The sequence below is a fragment of the Diadema setosum genome, chromosome 7 (genome assembly GCF_964275005.1).
Source record: "Diadema setosum chromosome 7, eeDiaSeto1, whole genome shotgun sequence".
Taxonomy (NCBI): domain Eukaryota; kingdom Metazoa; phylum Echinodermata; class Echinoidea; order Diadematoida; family Diadematidae; genus Diadema; species Diadema setosum.
Window position 1 is genome coordinate 7,940,445 of NC_092691.1, and position 18,737 is coordinate 7,959,181.

At 38.9% G+C, this 18,737-nt stretch overlaps 1 protein-coding gene across 1 annotated transcript in view; it reads left to right on the plus strand.

The window, feature by feature from the left end:
* Positions 1-18,737, plus strand: part of LOC140230743 (mucosa-associated lymphoid tissue lymphoma translocation protein 1-like) — a 50,356-nt gene that overhangs the window by 16,939 nt on the left and 14,680 nt on the right. Inside the window, exon 4 of the mRNA XM_072310879.1 lies at positions 17,004-17,230. Coding sequence (XP_072166980.1) covers positions 17,004-17,230 — 227 coding nt within the window. The remainder of the gene's footprint in view (positions 1-17,003; positions 17,231-18,737) is intronic.

Below are 18,737 nucleotides of genomic sequence, written 5' to 3' on the forward strand. Positions count from 1 at the left end.
TTTGTGCTAGATTCTGGTTGCGCGAAATGCGCGAAAATTTCAACAAGCGCTGCAAAACTTTCCACTTTAACAGTACCGGGTAGTCTTCAGTGGGTTAACAGGGCACTCACACAACTTCCATGAAGACATTCCAGCTGGCTTGACACTTCCTAGGTCCCTCTCATAGGTATTATTTGAAGACCTTGATTGAGGGGATTACTGTTACATGTAAATTTACTATGGGCTTTCGTCACTCACAGAACACGATTATTGTGCAATGGCAGGGGTGTTGTTATCTCCATGTACTTCCACATTTTCCCATTTGCTGGTGCCAAATATACATGTAACTTCCTATTTTTTCTTGTGTGTGTGCAGAGTTTTAACTGGAGTCATGTTTTTTGTTTTTGTTTTTTTTTTGTGTGTGTGTATGTGTATGTGTGTTGTTTGTTTGTTTTGTTTTGTTTTATTTTAGTTTTGTCCTTCAACACAAATTTTACTTTGGAACAGAAACCAAACATGAGAAGTGACTCACTGTTTGATTAGAACTTCATGATGTGGCTATTGTTGATTTTATGGAGCTATGCAATGTACAGTGCCGACCGCGGGAAACGTCACGAAAACCCCTAGGGCAAATGCGGGAAGCCCTTTCGTCCGGGCGTACTAGGTAATACGCGGGCGTTTGGACGCGTACAGACGAGGGAAGTCGCCCGCACTTTCACGCTCGTCTAAACACCCGCATTTGCCCGAGCGCTCCAGCGCGGAATTACTGATATGAAAATCAAACTCTCCCGTCAACCATCGGCTACATGAAGGAAATTAGCTGAAATCGATCCGCGAAAATCTTTTGAAAAGTATCAGTAATTTGCCGGATGTTTGCTTTTACGTTCGAAAGTAAAATAATAACCATAACATTCAGCTCCCGAATATGCTAAAGCAAATGTCCAATGATCCCTTTGACGTTTGGAAATGAATAACAATAATACTCCGTACGATGATTAAATAAATGTCGGATGTTTGCTTTTACTTTCGGAAGTAAATAGCAATAATATTCATCTCCGGAAGATGCTAAAATAAATGTCGGATCTTTGCTTTGACGTTCGGAAATGAATAACAATAATATTCAACTCTGTACGATGATAAAAATAAATGCCGGATGTTTGCTTTTACGTTCAAAAGTAAATAACAATAACATTCAGCTCCGGAAGATGCTAAAATAAATGTCGAATGATCCCTTTGATGTTCGGAAATTAATAACACTAATATTCAACTCCGTATGATGATTAAACAGATGTCGGGTGTTTGCTTTTACTTTCGAAAGTAAATAGCAATAACATTTGGCTCCGGAAGATGCCCAGAAAATGGCAGATGATTGCTTTTTACGTTTGGAGGTGAATAGCAGTAACAGTCTGCTCCATATAATAAAATAAATGTCGGATATTTGCTATTACATTTCGAAATGACGAACAGTAACATTCAGCTGCGTTTGATGGTAAAGTAAATGTCTGATGTCTGCCTTGACGTTCATAATGAAAAACAGTAACATTCGGCTCCGTACGATGCTAAAATGATTGTCGGATGTTTGCTTTTAAATTTGGAAATGAATAACGGTAATGTTCTGCTCCGAACGATGCTAAGATAAATAACAGATTGTTGCTTTTACATTTGGAAATGATTAACGGTATCAATCGGCTCAGTTAGATGCTAAAATAAATAGCGGATGTTTGCTTTCACGTTTGGAAATGAAAAAGGATAACATTCAGCTCCGTAAGATGCTAAAATGAATGTCGGTTGTTTGCTTTAACATTTGAAAATGATTAACTGTAACATTCGGCTCCGTAAGGTGTCAAAATACTAGTAAATGTTGGATGATTGCTTTTGCGATCAGAAATGAATAACGGTAACTTTAGCCTCTTTACAATGCTAAAACAAATGTCGGATAAATCAGATAATTTTGCTTAACATTCGACGTCGTGCGATACCAAGTTGATTACATAAACCTTCGACACTTCGTTGCTGCTCAATTTTATTTGATCTCGACATTATGGACGCTATACCTATTTGATTTAATTGTCCTTATTTTATCAACCTTCGACATCAGCCGCTACTTTATAGTTTTCTCGATCACTAACGTCGGACGGTATGACCTAATCAACTTTGGACATTGGTCGCTATTTAATAATTTCATCAACCTTACACATCGGTAGCTATTATTCCGATGTTCGTTATTCCGAAGGCTCTCTAGTCCGAAGATTCGTTATTCAGAAGGTATATTGTTCCGTTAATTTCATTTTCGGATTCATGAATCTTCAGAATAACGAACCTTCGGAATAACGCCACAAACGTTCGAATTAACGAACCTGTAGGTTTAGGGAATTTGTGTGTTTCGAATTTAACGACCCTTCGGAATTACGAACCTTCGGAATATTACGAACAGCACCCATCCGATTATCAACCTTCGACATCGATCGCTGCTTACTGATTTTATCAACCTTCGACGTCGACCGTAAATAACGTATTTGATTGACACTTTCGACGTCGATCGCTGCACATTAGATTGGCAAACCGTCGAAGTGTCGATCGCTGCCTATTTATCTACTGGTTCCCCAATTTCTGACTTAGTTACTGATTTAATCTACCTTCAACATCGGTCGGTCATTATATTGTAAGTGGCCACTTATTGTCTCGAGCTTGATATTTCCCAATGGCGTCCACGTCTACACACACACACACACATAAAAAGAAAGAAAAAGATCTGAGTCTTAGAGGTCTAACGAGGCGTGAAAGTCCTTGTGTGATGCTTTTAATTGTGTCATTCACAATAGTGTCACGGTCCCTAAAATGGATGAAAGAGGCGCAGATCTTAAGAAGCCACTTGAGTTGAAGTTTAACACCGTCTGTCTATTCTTAAAGTACACGATTTGTAGGGAAAAAAGAAAAAGACAAAGAGAGGGAGAAAACAAAGAAAACGTAGGAGAGAGAGAAGGGTATGGCGAAACCACCAGAGTGGCATTATGTAATCAACAAAGCTGCGTTTAACTTCACTCGAGTCCCCGAGAAGTGGTACTATAAAACACGTGCATGCATAATGTTTATCTTGGATACATGTACTGTAGGTACCCTTCCCTCCTTTCATGATAAATTGTTTATACGTATCACATAACTATGTCAATGCATGTTTACGTCGCAATTTGTCCAATCGGGGTTTTCCCTCTTTAAGGAGTGCTTGCTTTCCAAGAAAAAAAAAAAAAAGAAGGATGAAATCAATGATTATGAGCAAAACTGAATGCATTTAAGCAGCGGAATCGCGCTACATCAATAGCACTCCAAAATCTTCGAGTGATCCCGGAGGTCACTCCGAGTGAAAATGAACATTTTCACTCAAAATTCACTCTAAATTCACTCTAAATTGACTCCGTTTAAAATGTATCCACCCCTTCAAGTGTGAATGTTTTCATTTTTTTTTTTTTAGAGAGAGAGAGAGAGAGAGAGAGTAGGCCTACTGTGCATTGGAATACGAATCTCTGCTGTGCAGCGATATTATGATCGCTATAAAAACGATCAGTTCGATGAGCAAAGCACGTGCTTGCCCTGCCAGCAGTGAGTGCGCCATGTGGTTCCAACATACTCATCTTGTGTGCCCAGCGTGTTTTTATCACAGAACTCTTGTGTGTAGAGTTCTGTCGTTTTTACGTTATGGTCAATTCATGACGTGTGAGTGCTTCGACTTGACGCCTGTGAGATTGACAGGTGCCGTTTACGAGAATAAAAACTGTCAGTAGTGACTATCAATCCCAAAATCAGTTTCTATATAATAATCAGACTAATTACTTAAATGTAGAGTTACATGTAGTTACATGTATTTCGAATGACAATGCGCACATCCCCTTTATCATCACAGTTTTGATACGGCGGACAGAAGGCCGTTAAATTTCATTGCTCTCAATGATTCGATACAGTCATAGCTTTTAAAAGGTCCAATTAAACAAATTGGATATGTCTTGAAATCACGGTTACAGCTCGTTATTCCGAAGGTTCGTTAGTAAGGTTCTTTAGTCCGAAGGTTTGTTAATCCGAAAATGAAATAAGGTTCGTTATTCCGAAGGTTCGTTAATCCGAAAATGAAACAAAGCTCGACTTACTTCGAAGGTTCGTTACGGACCCTATATCATTTCGGATCCTATATCATTTCGGATCAACGAACCTTCGAGATAACGAACCCTATTTCATTTTCGGATTAACGAACCTTCGGAATGACGAACCCTATGTCATTTTTGGATTAACGAACCTTCGAAATAACGCCGCAAATGTTCGAATTAACGAACCTTTTTTCGTTTTCGGATTAACGAACCTCTATGGTTTAGGGAATTTATGTGTTTCGGATAAACGAACCTTCGGAATAACGAACCTTCGGAATAACGAACAGCACCCGAAATCACGTCTTTATCTTGTTAAGATATAAGACAAAAAAAGGGTCCCTCAGTTCACGAACTTGCGATGTTTCTTTATTGCGTGTGTTTCTAGCTTGTGTTTGGCACTCACGGAATGAATGCGCGTGCAGTATATGGTAGGCTACATACTCGTGCTCTTGTTGCTGCTGAACATTTCCCCTTCACAGTGATTGTGTGGCATGATCGTTGAGTATGTTCAGATGGTGTTAGTGCGTTGATTAAAATGTTACCACAATAGATGCACGTGTGCTATAACAACGATCTGAGGTCTTTGCTCCGCGCTGCTTTCTTGTTTACAAACATTGAATCTTGGTGAACTTAATTCACTATCGTCCCCATGCTAACATGCAAAAGAAGAAAACGCTTTTGTTCTTGTTTATGTGTACCATGCAGTGAACAGAAGGTAGACCTGTAAACTGTGCCGCTAGGCCCTAGCTGTAGTTAGCACTTTGACGGATTGTCACTGCTCGTCTACTATTCGAAGCGAAATGAAAATCAAACTAGAGATCTCGTGCTGTATACTTTCTCGTACTGTGTACTATGCAATTTGTGGTAGTACTTGTCAACGCTGTGTTTTTGGCTCAAACTTTTCTCTCTCAAACTTACTTGGTTACGCAGGGGCGGATCCAGGGAGGACCGCAACCGGCGCCCGCCCTCCCCCTTTATTTTTATTTTTTTTTGTTGAAACAAAAGAAATGTAAAAAAAAAAAAAAAAATGGGGGAGGGGTGCGTGCGCCCCCCTTTAATTTTGTAAACGCGCCCCCACTTTACGGAATTCCTGGATCCGCCCCTGTTACGGGATAATACCTATCAGAATCTGTGCACGTGAAAAGCATTCAAACTTTCCCATGTTTTTGCTCTTGCATTAAAGGCGTATTAATTCACCACGTATATACATGAAACAAAACCCCCATAGTTCTGAAATGTGAGTTATAGGGATAGAAACAACTGCTGGAAAAAAAAAAATTGAATCCGTATGATCGAAAATACAGTACACTATGTGAACGGTTACAGTTCGCTATTCCGAAGGTCCGTTAATCCGAAAATATGAGGTTTGTAACTTGTTATTCCAAAGGTTCATTTATCAAAAAATGAAATAAGGTTCGTTATGCCGAAGGTTCGTTAATCCGAAAATGAAACAAAGGTCCTAATTCCGAAGGTTCTTTACAATCTATAAGAGAAATACTGATATCTCCTTATATTCTAGGCTTTATTACAAAAAAATTATGTAGGATGCTTTGCACAACGGACCTATTATGCATCACATGTGATATCTAAAACATCTTTTAAATCACTGCTCCCAAAGGTAAACATATGACCTTTGTGTATCTACTCGTTTGTGTGTATGTGTGTGCGTGTGTGTGGGGGGGGGAATAGTTTCCTCCTTCTTCTTTTTTGTTAGAGTTTATCTTAGTTGATCTTGATACAGTGTACCTCTTTCGGTGCGCCCTTTCTCTTGTTATGTCACTTCATCTGTTTCTACATTTTGAAGCAAAGTAATTTGTTCAAGCATTGTGTATGTCCTCGTAACCGTAATGTGTCATTTTGCTGCGATGAGTTGGTTCTATAATATAGTAGGCCCTATTATTGCTGTGAGATGTAATTTTTGTAATAACGTGTTGAGAATAACAGATTTTTGTTTCTGAACGAAAGGAAAAATGACGGAATTGTTTTGATAACCAATGTGGATGACGTGTTGAGAATTCTGATTCCTGTTTCTGAACGAAAGGAAAATGACGGAATTATTATTTTGATAACCAATGTGGATGACTACCTTCTATAAGTGATTTTGGTGTGAAAAGAGAGTTTGCTCAAAAAAACGCTTCTCATGAATGGTCAACGAAACAAAATACATCATACAATGCAACGTGACTCGCGTGCATTTAGCAAACGAAATGTCTAGACCTTTAAGTTCAAGTAAAATGCATAAACACAGAATAAGAAAGCAGACAAACTAACAAATATGGAATTAATGACCGCAGACGTAACGTAGGAAAACCTGACACCTATGCTTGAAGAAATTCCCACAAAAGCAGAGCGCAAGATAAAAGAATACATGTGCGTAGTCCATACAGGTCGTGATGCGCTCGGTCGAAATGCGTATGTCGCAGTAAACGAAATTTTAGGCATGTCTACACATGTATATATAAATACTTGAATTCTACATACATTGTATAGTTTTATCTTTACAATAATACATAAAACAACCCCTTTCCGCATCCCTAGAAGTCATAAAAGAAGAAGAAAAAAAAAGAAGAAAATCGCCCTTAAAGTTCAGGTTATGTTCAAGCTCACAACCCGTTCCCCCCCCCCCCCCCCCATGATGCAACAGTCCTGCTTTATAGCGACGGCGTTAACGCTTCATCGCACACACATAAATGGCGACAGCTTGGGTGTGTGAGAAAATTCATTCTTAAATGGATGCACCCCCATGGCACTCAGGATTATCATTGACCCTCCTATGCCTTTTGTCTATCCACCCTCCTGCTTTAATCCCCCTCCCTTCACCTGTTGGCCTCCTTGCCCATGACCTCCCATCCTCTCCTTTTGTTTTCTTTGTTCCGTGTCCCTAGCCTGTCCCTGACTGTTCGTGTTGTGTGAACTTCTTTATAATGTGATTGCTTTCCCTGCCTGATTATCATTTTGCCTCTGACGAAGATTCTCTTGGAATCAAAAGCTCAGGCCCCTTTAGAGTATAGACTCCATTTTACTCCTTTGGCACGCCACTGATATTCGATAAGCAGTTTTCAGCATTTTTGTGTTTGTTTGTTTTTGTTTTTGTTTTGTTTTGTTTTGTTTTGTTTTTGCTACAGATAATTAGCCAATCACAAGACAGATATAATTCGATTCTAACCAATACCAAAATACGGTTGCCTGAATGTAAACTTTGGTGTGTTTGTGTTGTGTGTCGGCTGCAGTGTAGTTTGAAACAACAGAAACAGAAAAAAGAAAGAGGCACGCAATGCGTGCTATATACGAAAAGCCTCATTTACCGAGAAAGTTGATCGCTTCCATTCTCCTCCCATGTTGTTGTCAATGGAAGCTAAAGAGAATGCTTTTAGCAAGTATACCAGTACCTAAAGAGGACCTGAGGAACCCGTTGTTTTGAATGCTGTGCTCGGTACGACTTCAAAACGCAGTCGAAGTTATCAGAATGCCATTATAATAGAACTGATAGCTCTATAGAAAACTTGTTTAGGTCAGTAAAGGTTGCCGTAATGCAATCTTTGTGGAATTGACTCACTACATCTGAGCATTTTGAAAAACGTGTAGAGTACTTTCGTTTTGCATATAAATGTTAAGAAATAGTTTGAACTATGAAAATAAAAAAGTATGGTTACTTCAACGATGTTGAATAGTTCGATTAGCCGTGATGCATAAAGTGAATTCATGAATTCATCTGACTAATCCTTACCGATTGCTGATCACTTCTATAAGCCAACAGTTAAGCTGAACTGCTTTGGAGTGATAAGACAGGTAAACGATGAAAACTTGGTACATGTTGTATGCTATTATAATTATTATAAAATCCTGTAGCCAGAACTGATTTTACGATCATCTTTAACCTTTCAGAAAGTTCCAGTTTTCAACTTAAATAGTAGCGATAGCTTGTAAGAGTAAATTAGCATCCCTCTGACTATTTTTGGTCAATATGCATACTCTTAACCCTATTCTAACTGGGGGGGGGGGGGTCAAATTGACCCCCCCCCCACGTTTCGCGTCACGATTCTGCAACGAGCAAAGATTTTGCCGCGTCGTTTCACAACTTTTTTCATTGAAGTCTTCCGCATATTTTGAGACCAAATTTGCGACGTCTGAGTACACCGTTCTGAAGTTACGTAATGTTATGCAAATGCATGTCAACCGGAAAACAGCTCAAATTCATGATATCGTGTGCAAATTGAATGTAAATTGTGTTTTTTGGGTTAAATTGATATAAATTATAGTATTTCATCTTTGAACCATTGAAATTAATCAATTCTATATAGTGTAGATAATCCTGAAAAAGTGCCTGCAACAAATTTTGAAAAACAACAGAAAACACAAGGTCGAAAAAACAATAAAATACATAAGAAATTAACAAAACAATAAAAAACAAAAGAAATTGGTTTTGACTGTGCTTTATTTTTAAATGAAAATTGGTTTATATGTCTTGAGGAATTTTGACACAAAAATTTAGCAATACTTCAGTCTTTTTTATGGAGTTATAGGTGAAAATATGATTTCATGCACAACTTTGCATCAATTTATTAAAAATAGAAAGGCAATATTTTTCTATTGTATGACCATGTAATCTTGTAGTTGACATCCAGCTCTATCTTCAGGAAAAATTTCGCAGCGATCGCGCGATCGGTGGCCGAGATCTGAAGGGGGGGGGGGGTCACCCCAGTAAAAACTCCTCCCAGTTAGAATAGGGTTAAGCCAGCTGGACAGAGCGATCAATGGGCGCGATTATCACCACGCGTGGTTAACCTAAACAATGCTCGGCCGGCCTGTTCGGTTTCAGTGTTGTTTTTTGTTTCTATTTCCCCCTTTTAAAAACGAAGGTTCCTTAGTCCAGCCATTGTTTTCGCTTCCTGCTCAAGACATTGAACAGTTCAGCAAAGCTGAAGTTTAGATCACTAAACGGCGACATCGATAATAGGACTTAGATCACAGCCGAAAGTGCGCTCCTTCATTACTCTAGAATGAGAAAGAACACCCTGTCTGTGTTCAAAGTTGGGTTACGGACGATGAAAAAAAAAAAAAGGTTTTAATCATGAATTGTCGGATGACGTCGGCAGATTGATGATATAAATATTAGCGTATCATGGGAAAGATTAAGTAATGATGAGCCCAATGATATCGCAGGGCTCCAAACTAATTTTTATTTTTGACCACCAAAATCATTGATTTCTATTTTTTTTTTTTGGTGGCCAAAAAAATCAAGAAAAACATAGGAAAAACTAAATCGGTCCTACTAAAAACAATTATTAAGCATTACTGACGTGACAGGTACCCATGTCTAAAATAAATGAATACAAAAGTAGATCATCTTATCACCATTATTCTGAATTCTAAGATTTAGCAAATAGGCTTATAGTTAATTATAAAAGTTGATGCCTATATAGGTGGTCATAGCTTACTTTTGGGATGAGAAAGTGGGAGCATTTCCAGATTGTTTGTTTTAGCATTGTAAAGAGCCGAAAGTTACCGCTATTCATTTCTGATTGTAAAAGCAATCATCCAACATTTACTATAGTATGTTAGAACCTTACGGAGCCGAATATTACCGTTAATCATTTTCAAATACACTGTATAAAAGCAAACAACCGACATTCATTTTAGCATCTTATGGAGCTGAATGTTACCCTTATTGATTTCCGAATGTGAAGCAAACATCCTCTATTTATTTAAGCATCATACTGAGCCTATGTATACCATTAATCATTTTCAAATGTGAAAGCAATAATCTGTTATTTATGTTAGCATTGTACCAGAGCTGCCAACCGTTCCGAAAAATTCGTATACGAAAAATCGAAGGGAATACGACAATATGAAAACGTCCTTAGAAAGTACGAATTCACAGTGGGGAAAAATAATGGGTAAAAATATCGCAAACGCACGTCGCATGTGCCATGTTATCTGTATTCAGCTGGGATATCGATGCATTGCGTACGCACCGTATGTGGAAAGCGCTGAATAGAAAAATGTGCGCACACGCATATCGCTGCTTGCGTACTGTGTACACCGAACAGAACTTCGCGCGCGTGAATCCCTGTCGCCTACGGACCCTGGATGTTTACATGGATCGCCGTGGTATCCCAATGTGTGGCCGGCCGGCTGGGGAGTGTCTACACACTGTAGCCAGCTGCCACTACAGTACCGTATGAGGCGGGGTGAAAGCGTCCCGTTGTGCAATGTCTGCTTCTTTTTCTCTTCTTTTCATCCTCTTGTCCCTTGCCTCCCAAGTACGAAATGATTTTTAGAGTGTTGTGTTTTTTTTTTATAACGCTATTGCATCATTTTCTGCGAGGAAGTTGTAGAGGTGAGTTTCTGTTCGTGTATTGATGACTGATGTGCACTGCCCTCTGCAGTATATGTGCAGGTGAAAAGCGTTCGAACTTTCTTTCCAGAGTATCGTGGAAACTCGATTATTTCTAGGCCTATTAAAGGAGATTTCATATAACAGAATACTTATAACAAACTATTTTCCCGTCAAAATGAATCAATTTCCTTTGTTTTGTATCGTTTATTGACTTGATCCCATAGGATCTCGTCGCAATACCGAGTTTTATATGTGTGTTTATTTTCGCGTAGCTTTCGGTGCTGCAAAACTTTTGCTAGGGCCTAAGCTTACTACTAAACTTCGTTTTATTTCCGTCGTTTCTCACACCTCGTTTAGTACGACTTCTTACATTTTATATCACTTTATCTGTTCCCTTTATACTTTGAAGTATTTAAACGTTATTCTCTTAGTGTCTCGCACTGTTATTTTCGTAATGGCGATTTCTCCGCTTCGCTGCAATCGAAGCGACGGAGTTTGATCCCATGCAGCCGCTTCGATGTGCTATTTGTTGTCTTTTCTAAATGTTTGTGTCGTTGGGAAGTGTTGATACTTTGTATTTGTTTCCTAACCTCGAGGTTAGGGCCTGCCGTCTGAACGTAACTATGAGTTTCCTAGGTATTTATCTCGAGGGATTATGCGTGTTTCTTAATGTTGATCATAGGAAAAGGCTAAAATGATCTTGAGTGATGTCTGATAGTGATGATAACTATGCTGGTGACTGGTGTAAAAAGACGGCTTCCTGTGAATGCTTAGCGTACGTGACGTTTGTTTTATTTCCCTTTCCCTCTAGTCTTCTTTCCCCCTTACTCTTCTTTCCCCTCTCAAGAATGATAAAAAAAAAAGAAATTACGTACACCTCACAACAAAACGAACCATGTGCTATAGCAACTTTCGTAAAGTTAAATCTAAATGTTCAATATCAGCAAAGAATAAGGCGAAAACACGAATGACAATAAATAAAAGCGAAGAGATTGTGTATGCAGTCTCTTCGGCTCGAAGAAACTTGACACCCCACCCCTCTCCCTTGTGGAAATTTCCACAAAAGCAGGTGCCACACCCAGGTGCGTGCCAGACGAAAGAATGCGCGCATTGGAATAAACAGCGTGTAAGTATCCTGGAAATATCGATCGAAGAACCAGCTCATTAGTTGAATTAAAGGAATAATTCCAAAGATATCATGATTCTATGTCTATAGCCTTTCTTTTGGCGCATAGTAGGGAACATCGAAGAGTCGATTATAGTGTACTTGATCGAATATCTAATGTTCCCTGAACAATAACAAAAGGATTGATTATTAGTCAATTAAAAATGCAATCACAGAAATACATGAAAGGTCTCGTATGCCCAGACAAATTCACTACGAGAAGGTCCAATGAGATGCAGTCATCACCTGGTTAGACAGCAAAATACAACGTGTAAGGACAATTAATTTCAGTTCACGCGCATCAAAACTGCTTATTACTTTTCAAAGTTTTGGCTATCAACATTCGTTCGTGGGTGTATTTTGTTTGTTTGTTTGTTTTGTGTGTTTTTCCCTCGTGAAAGACGTAATGATTTCTTCATATCGAACGTAAATTGCATGTTTACCGTAAACAAGCCATTCAGCTCAGCTCAGCTATGGCGCATTCGATCCATCGAACTTGCAGTAACCTCTTATAGGCAGGAGCACATGGCGCATTCATTTAAACTTGAAAATGAAGCCACGTGTTTGCACCACATCGGCGCTTCCACACACAGCGCGGCATTTTGCGATCATCGTTATAGCAGACTTTCCGATTCCAGTCAGGGGAAAAGGAATTGGAATACTTCGAAAAATACTGATGTTTAAAATCCAATAAAATGAAAAAAGCCTGAAAACAACGCATGATTATGTTTTGATAGTACATAATTGGAAACACAGAACAGAGTTTTGCATCCGCTCACACAGAAGCTCTCTTGAGAAGATCAAGCATTCCCCGTCACCTGCTAGAAAATGGAAGCTTCCATAATCAGCCCAGAAAGATTTTGGAGGTACAAACTTGCACTTGTACACATTGCGAGAAAGCAATCAATCAACGCTGAACATTGCGTAGTTTAGAATCTTTATCGTGCTGGTGACCAGCTGGATGCTTCGGCATGTGTCATAACGTTATGTTTAGAGCCTGTAGGCCTCATAGCAAAAAGAGGGAGATTGAAAAAAAATACGAATTCTGGTGGAAAACACGAATTTTGGAGCTGCTGAGTACTAATTTGTGCTTCGAAAGGTTGGCAGCTCTGTCGTATACGGAGCAGAATTTAACAGTTAGTCATTTCCAAATATAAAAGCAAACATCCGACATCTATTTCATCATCGTACGGAGCCGAATGTCACTGTTGTCCACTTGCGAAAGTGAAATGAGTCATCTGACAATTATTTCATCATATCGTATGGGGCCGAATTTTGAACGTCAAGGCAGACATCAGACAGTTTTTTTTTTTGTGTGTGTGTGTTTTGTTTTGTTTTGTTTTTGTTTTGTTTTTTACCATCAAACGCAGCCGAATGTTACTATTCATTTCGAAATGTAATACACATGTAGCAAATATCCGACATTTATTTTAGCATAGTACGGAGCAGAATGTAACTGCTATTCACTTCCAAACGTAAAAGCAATCATGTGACATTAATCATTTTGGCATCTTCCGGAGCCGAATGTTATTGCTATTTATTTGCGAAAGTACATAGCAATATAAATTATAAGCAAGCATCCGACATTTATTTGAACATCGTACGGAGTTGAATATTATTATCATTCATTTCCGAAAGTCGAAGGGAGCTGATTGTTATTGTTATATTTCGGACGTAAAACCGAATATCAGACATTTATTTTATCATCGTATATACGGAGTTATTTTGGTTATTCATTTCCGAACGTCACAACAAACATGCGTTATTTATTTTAGCATCTTCCGGAGCTGAATGTTATTGCTATTTACTCTTGAACATAAAAGCAAACATCAGATATTTATGTTATCATATACACGGAGTTGAATATTATTGTGTTCATTTCCGAACCATCGAACGCAGCTGAATGTATACTGTTATTCATTTCGAAATTTAAAAGCGAACATCCGCCAGTTATTTTAGCATCGTATGGAGCAGAACATTACTGCTATTCACTTCCGAACGCAAAATCGTATACTCAGTATACGGAGTTGAATATTTTTGTTATTAATTTCCGAACGTCACAGCAAACATTCGACATTTATTTTAGCATCTTCCGGAGCTGAATGTTATTGCCATTTACTCTTGAACATAAAGGCAAACATCAGACATTTATGTTATCATCGTATACACGGAGTTGAATATTATTGTGTTCATTTCCGAACCATCGAACGCAGGTGAATGTTACTGTTATTCATTTCGAAATTTAAAAGCGAACATCCGACAGTTATTTTAGCATCGTATGGAGCAGAATATTACTGCTATTCACTTTCGAACGTAAAAGCAATCATCTGACATCTATTTTGTCATCTTCCGGAGCCGAATGCTATTGCTATTTACTTTCGAAAGTACAGGCAATCATCCGTCATTCATTTTATTATCGTAAGAAGTTGAATATTTTTGTTATTTATTTCCGAACGTCAAAGGGATCATTCGACATTTACTTTAGCATCTTCGGGAGCTGAATGTTATTGCTATTTACTTCCGAACGTAAAAGCAAACATCAGATATACATTGTATATTTTATAAACGTATATACGGAGTTGAATGTCATTGTTATTCATTTCCGAACATCAAAGCAATCATTGAACATTAATTTTACCACCGAACGCACCTGAATGTTACTGTTATTTATTTCGAAATCTAAAAACAAACATCCAACAGTTATTTTAGCATCGTATGGAGCAGAATATTACTGCTATTCACTTCCGAACGTAAAAGCAATCATCTGACATTTATGTTAGCATTTTCCGAAGCCGAATGTTATTGCTATTTATTTTCGAAAGTAAAAGCAAATATCCGTCTTTTATTTTATCATCGTACGGAGTTGAATATTTTGGTTATTCATTTCCGAACGTCAAAGGGATCATTCGACATATAGCCTACTCAAGCATCTTCCGGAGCTGAATGTTATTGCTATTTACTTTCGAACGTAAGAGCAAACATCCGGCATTTATCTTATCGTCTTACGGAGTTGAATATTATCATTCACTTCCGAATGCCAAAGCAAACATTCGGTATTTATTCCAGTATCATACGGAGTCAAATGTCACCGTGATTCATTTCTAAAATCAAAAGTAAACATGCGACATTCATTTTTGGGGCTTACGGAGCCGACTGTTACCGCTGTTCATTTTCAAAAGTAAAGGCAAACATCCGACTTTTTTTGTAGCCCGATTGGGCCACCGAATTTTCAGCAATGAAATTTTGGTGGCGCAGGTCGTTAAAAGTCGTGATTAGCGAGATGATCGTAACCGATGTCGATATGTTCTAATAATTATTGATACTTGAGTGATGAACGCATGTGCACAACTTCCGCAGGTGTACTTCTTTAGAAAGTAGCGAACAATCAAGGCAGTGGACATCAGAGTGTGATTAAATCGAAAAGAAGCCCCTGAAATCGGAATTTGATGAAAATGGGCAAAGTCGGAACTCCATGAAATGTATTTTGATTGAGCGGTCAAAATAAAGCTTAACGGGAATGTGCCCTTGAATACCCTCGTCCACCCTCGTCCACCCTCGTCCAACCCGCGTCAATCGAGACGCAAATTCCCGAGGATGGATTATCCGTGCGGGCGGATGGACTCGTCCACTGAACGCGTATACCCGCGGGTACCCGCGGGGATACGCGTCAGTGGCCTCGTCCAGATCTCGGAAAAGTGTGACGTTTCCCGCGGTCGGCACTGTACAATGGACAGTGATCATGGCCAGTATACTGTATACATGACTGTTGCTCTTTGACTACTGGTACATGTATACCAGTAGTAGGCCTACTCAGCCACGGGCATTTATATGAACATGGTCCATTATTTCTTTTCCTTTGTTCAGCACTTTTACAATGTATGTTAAGGAAGTAGTACCCTATGTAAAATCTACCAAAATTAAATAAATATATTAATTTAAATTTTTTGATAATTCAGTTCAATTTAGGTCTGTTCAATTAAATTCTAGTCATGACTGCATTTAAGATATGAAGTTACTACCGTACAGGTTCACGTACACCGTACATTCCCACTCCTACACAGGCTCACAGGGTGAGCATTAACCCGTTGAGGACGAGTACCGAGTATGCTTGAGCAGGTTTCTATGGGAAATGTGTGTTGTAGCAAAATCAGTCAGTCTTCAACGGGTTATAGATTCCCAATGCATCTATTAAAATACATTGTACAAAGAGGAAGTTTCTGTGCTTGTCTCTTACTGGCTGTCCTTGATAAATTGTCGAAATCTATTATGATGTGCAAAGTCCAGAGATTCCAACAGAAAGTACTACTTAGCAAAACTGTTTGAGTTTCTAGTATGGTAATATCTTTTTCTTTTTTTTTTCTTTTTTTCTTTTTTTGCTCAAGATAACCCAGTGTGAATACCGGTACAGGAAGAGAATCATTTCAAGACAAATATATTATGTGAAAATTATACTTTGAGTACCATAGTGCAATATCTAGGACTCCCAGGCATGAAAATGTCAGCAGCAAAAAGATAAATACATAAATGAATAAATAAAAAATAAATAAATTAATAAATAAATGAATTATAAATAATAAAAATAACAACAATGATGAAAAAATGAAATAAAAAATGAATCTAAAATAAAGATCTAAACCAAAATTAAAATTGAGATTACATCAAAATTAAAGAGTCATGGATGAGTCTAGAAATGCAGATAAAACTGGGAAAGCAACATTCCTGAAACCTCTTTATCAAATGGTTGACCATCTCTGCACTTGCAGCTTTGTGGAAAGGAAGTATGGCCTGTTTTACATCGTTGGAAGTCAGTCTGGATAATGGAGAATTTGAAAGTACCTGAATAAAAAAAAGAATTAAAAAATTGTTCTGTTCCTGTATCTAGATGTGATCCAAGGTCCATCTGTGCTGTGTCACGCTTTCAGTTCTAGGCTATTGTACATGTATATTGCTCTGGCTGTTGTATATTGCCCCGGCTGGTGATATTGCCCAGACTGTTGAATATTGCCCCACCTGCTGTATATTGCCCAGGCTGTTGATTATTGCCCCGGCTGTTGTATATTGCCCCGGCTGTTGTATATTGCCCTGGCTGTTGTATATTGCCCTGGCTGTTGTATATTGTCCAGGCTGTTGTATATTGCCCTGGCTGTTGTATATTGCCCTCTGGCTGTTGTATATTGCCCTGGCTGTTGTATATTGTCCAGGCTGTTGTATATTGCCCAGGCTGTTGATGCTGACAATGCACACAGTCTTGGAGGAAAAAAGGAAGAAGTATGAGGGTTTGGTGGTGAAAGGCTTTAATTCAATTGAAAGAAAAAAAACAGCTTTTTTCAGTAAATTGACAGAGACTGTTTAAATTTCCACCGCTCTACCTTTTCATTACCAGGTATCAATGGTACAGAGCATACACACGGCATCCCAATGGAGACATCATCTACGAAGAGGTGGACGGTGCTGCGGACGCCATCTTGGATCTCCCACAGGTCTCCCACGACCAGTCCGGCGGCTACTGCTGCAAGGTCTACCACCTGCCCCAGGGTGGGCAGAATTCTGTCTTCACCGAGTGGGCCTACCTCACCGTTCTCCAAGTTCCAGTCAGCCCCGAGACATCCTGTAAGGCCCTCCTACAGTGTACTCCTTTACCCTTTATGCAGACCCGATGCCACGAGGATTCATGAGTGCCCCTATTTATTTGGGTTTATTTCCACTTAGTCTATTATCAGATGGTCTACTTCCCAGTTCATCTAACACCACTATGGCTAAACTCATTTGGTCTACTATTAATTTTGTCTACTGCCCATTTGGTCAAATTCCTCACTTGGTCTAATGTCCAGTTTGGCTAATTACCATTTCGTCTAATGACCAGATGGTCTAATTGCAATTTTGACTCCTTGGATTTTATCCATTTTGTCTATGATAAACTGTGGGTTTTAGACGAAATGGGCATAGCCCATCTGGAAGTAGACCAGCTGGTAGCGAGGCTAAGTGGCAATTGAACTAATTGGTCATTAGACGAACTAGGTGTGGACAAAGCGGGATTAGACCTTGTGGGTTGAGACTAGATGGTTATTGGACAAAGTGGGAGTAGACCGAATGATAGATCACCTTCATTTGCAGCCCATCAGGGTACATTCTAAAGTCACGAATAGCACCAGTCAGCAAATACTTGCATCACAACATATGCTCATCAATAAAGGTCGACTCCAATTGAAATTCTTCAGCTGTGTGGACTTTGTACTTCCATAGAGATCAGTGATAAACCTGTACATGTGGGATTTTAAAATATATCTAAATGGGGCCAGCCTTCTCACCCCATGAATCCCGACATAAATGCGTCTCATTTTTACATTATCTTATGGTTTTTGAATGACTGTTTTGACCTCACACCACCTGTTTTCTACATGAAGCGTTTGTAATTTTGAGATGCTGGTCCAGAGAGGGATAATTAAAGTGGGCTTCATTCCATCAGAGGTGTAATCAAACAGAGGCACCTTGGGGTGCTTTTGAGCGCTCTAAAGCGAACCGTACCGAACTGAACTAAAGCGTACCATGCCTTACTGTGCCAGATGTAATAGAGCGTCCAAGTGCTCTGTTGAGAAAGCATACCTCATGAGCTATTTTTAGAAGAGGTCAAGCATTTTGTAGCAAAAGGGTCATGCACCTGGTGTGCTTGAACTACAGCTGTCCTGAACAAAGAGAATGATGTCTTTGCATTGTGATGTATGCTCATGATACGCGCTTTACAGTGAACTTTTGGTACACTTTTGGAGCACATCGGGAAATGATCCACTTTTGACTCGGTACAATACAATACGATACACTTTAGGAGCATTCAAGCGCTCCTCTAGCGCGGGTGGGGTAAGGTATGGTTCACTTTAGGAGAGCGCTCGAGCGCACCCTTGCATAAAATAATGGAACTTCACAAATATGGTCCATCTTTTGGTGATGTTATACTGCAACATGCTCTCATTTAAAATGTTTGAATATACAAAGATCACTCCATCAGTCAGATATATACTAATGCATTATTTAGTCTACTTTTTTTTTTCATTGACACTTCTATCTTTTTTTTTTAATGATATCAAGTTACAATGCCCTAGAGAACAGAGTAACAGTTAAG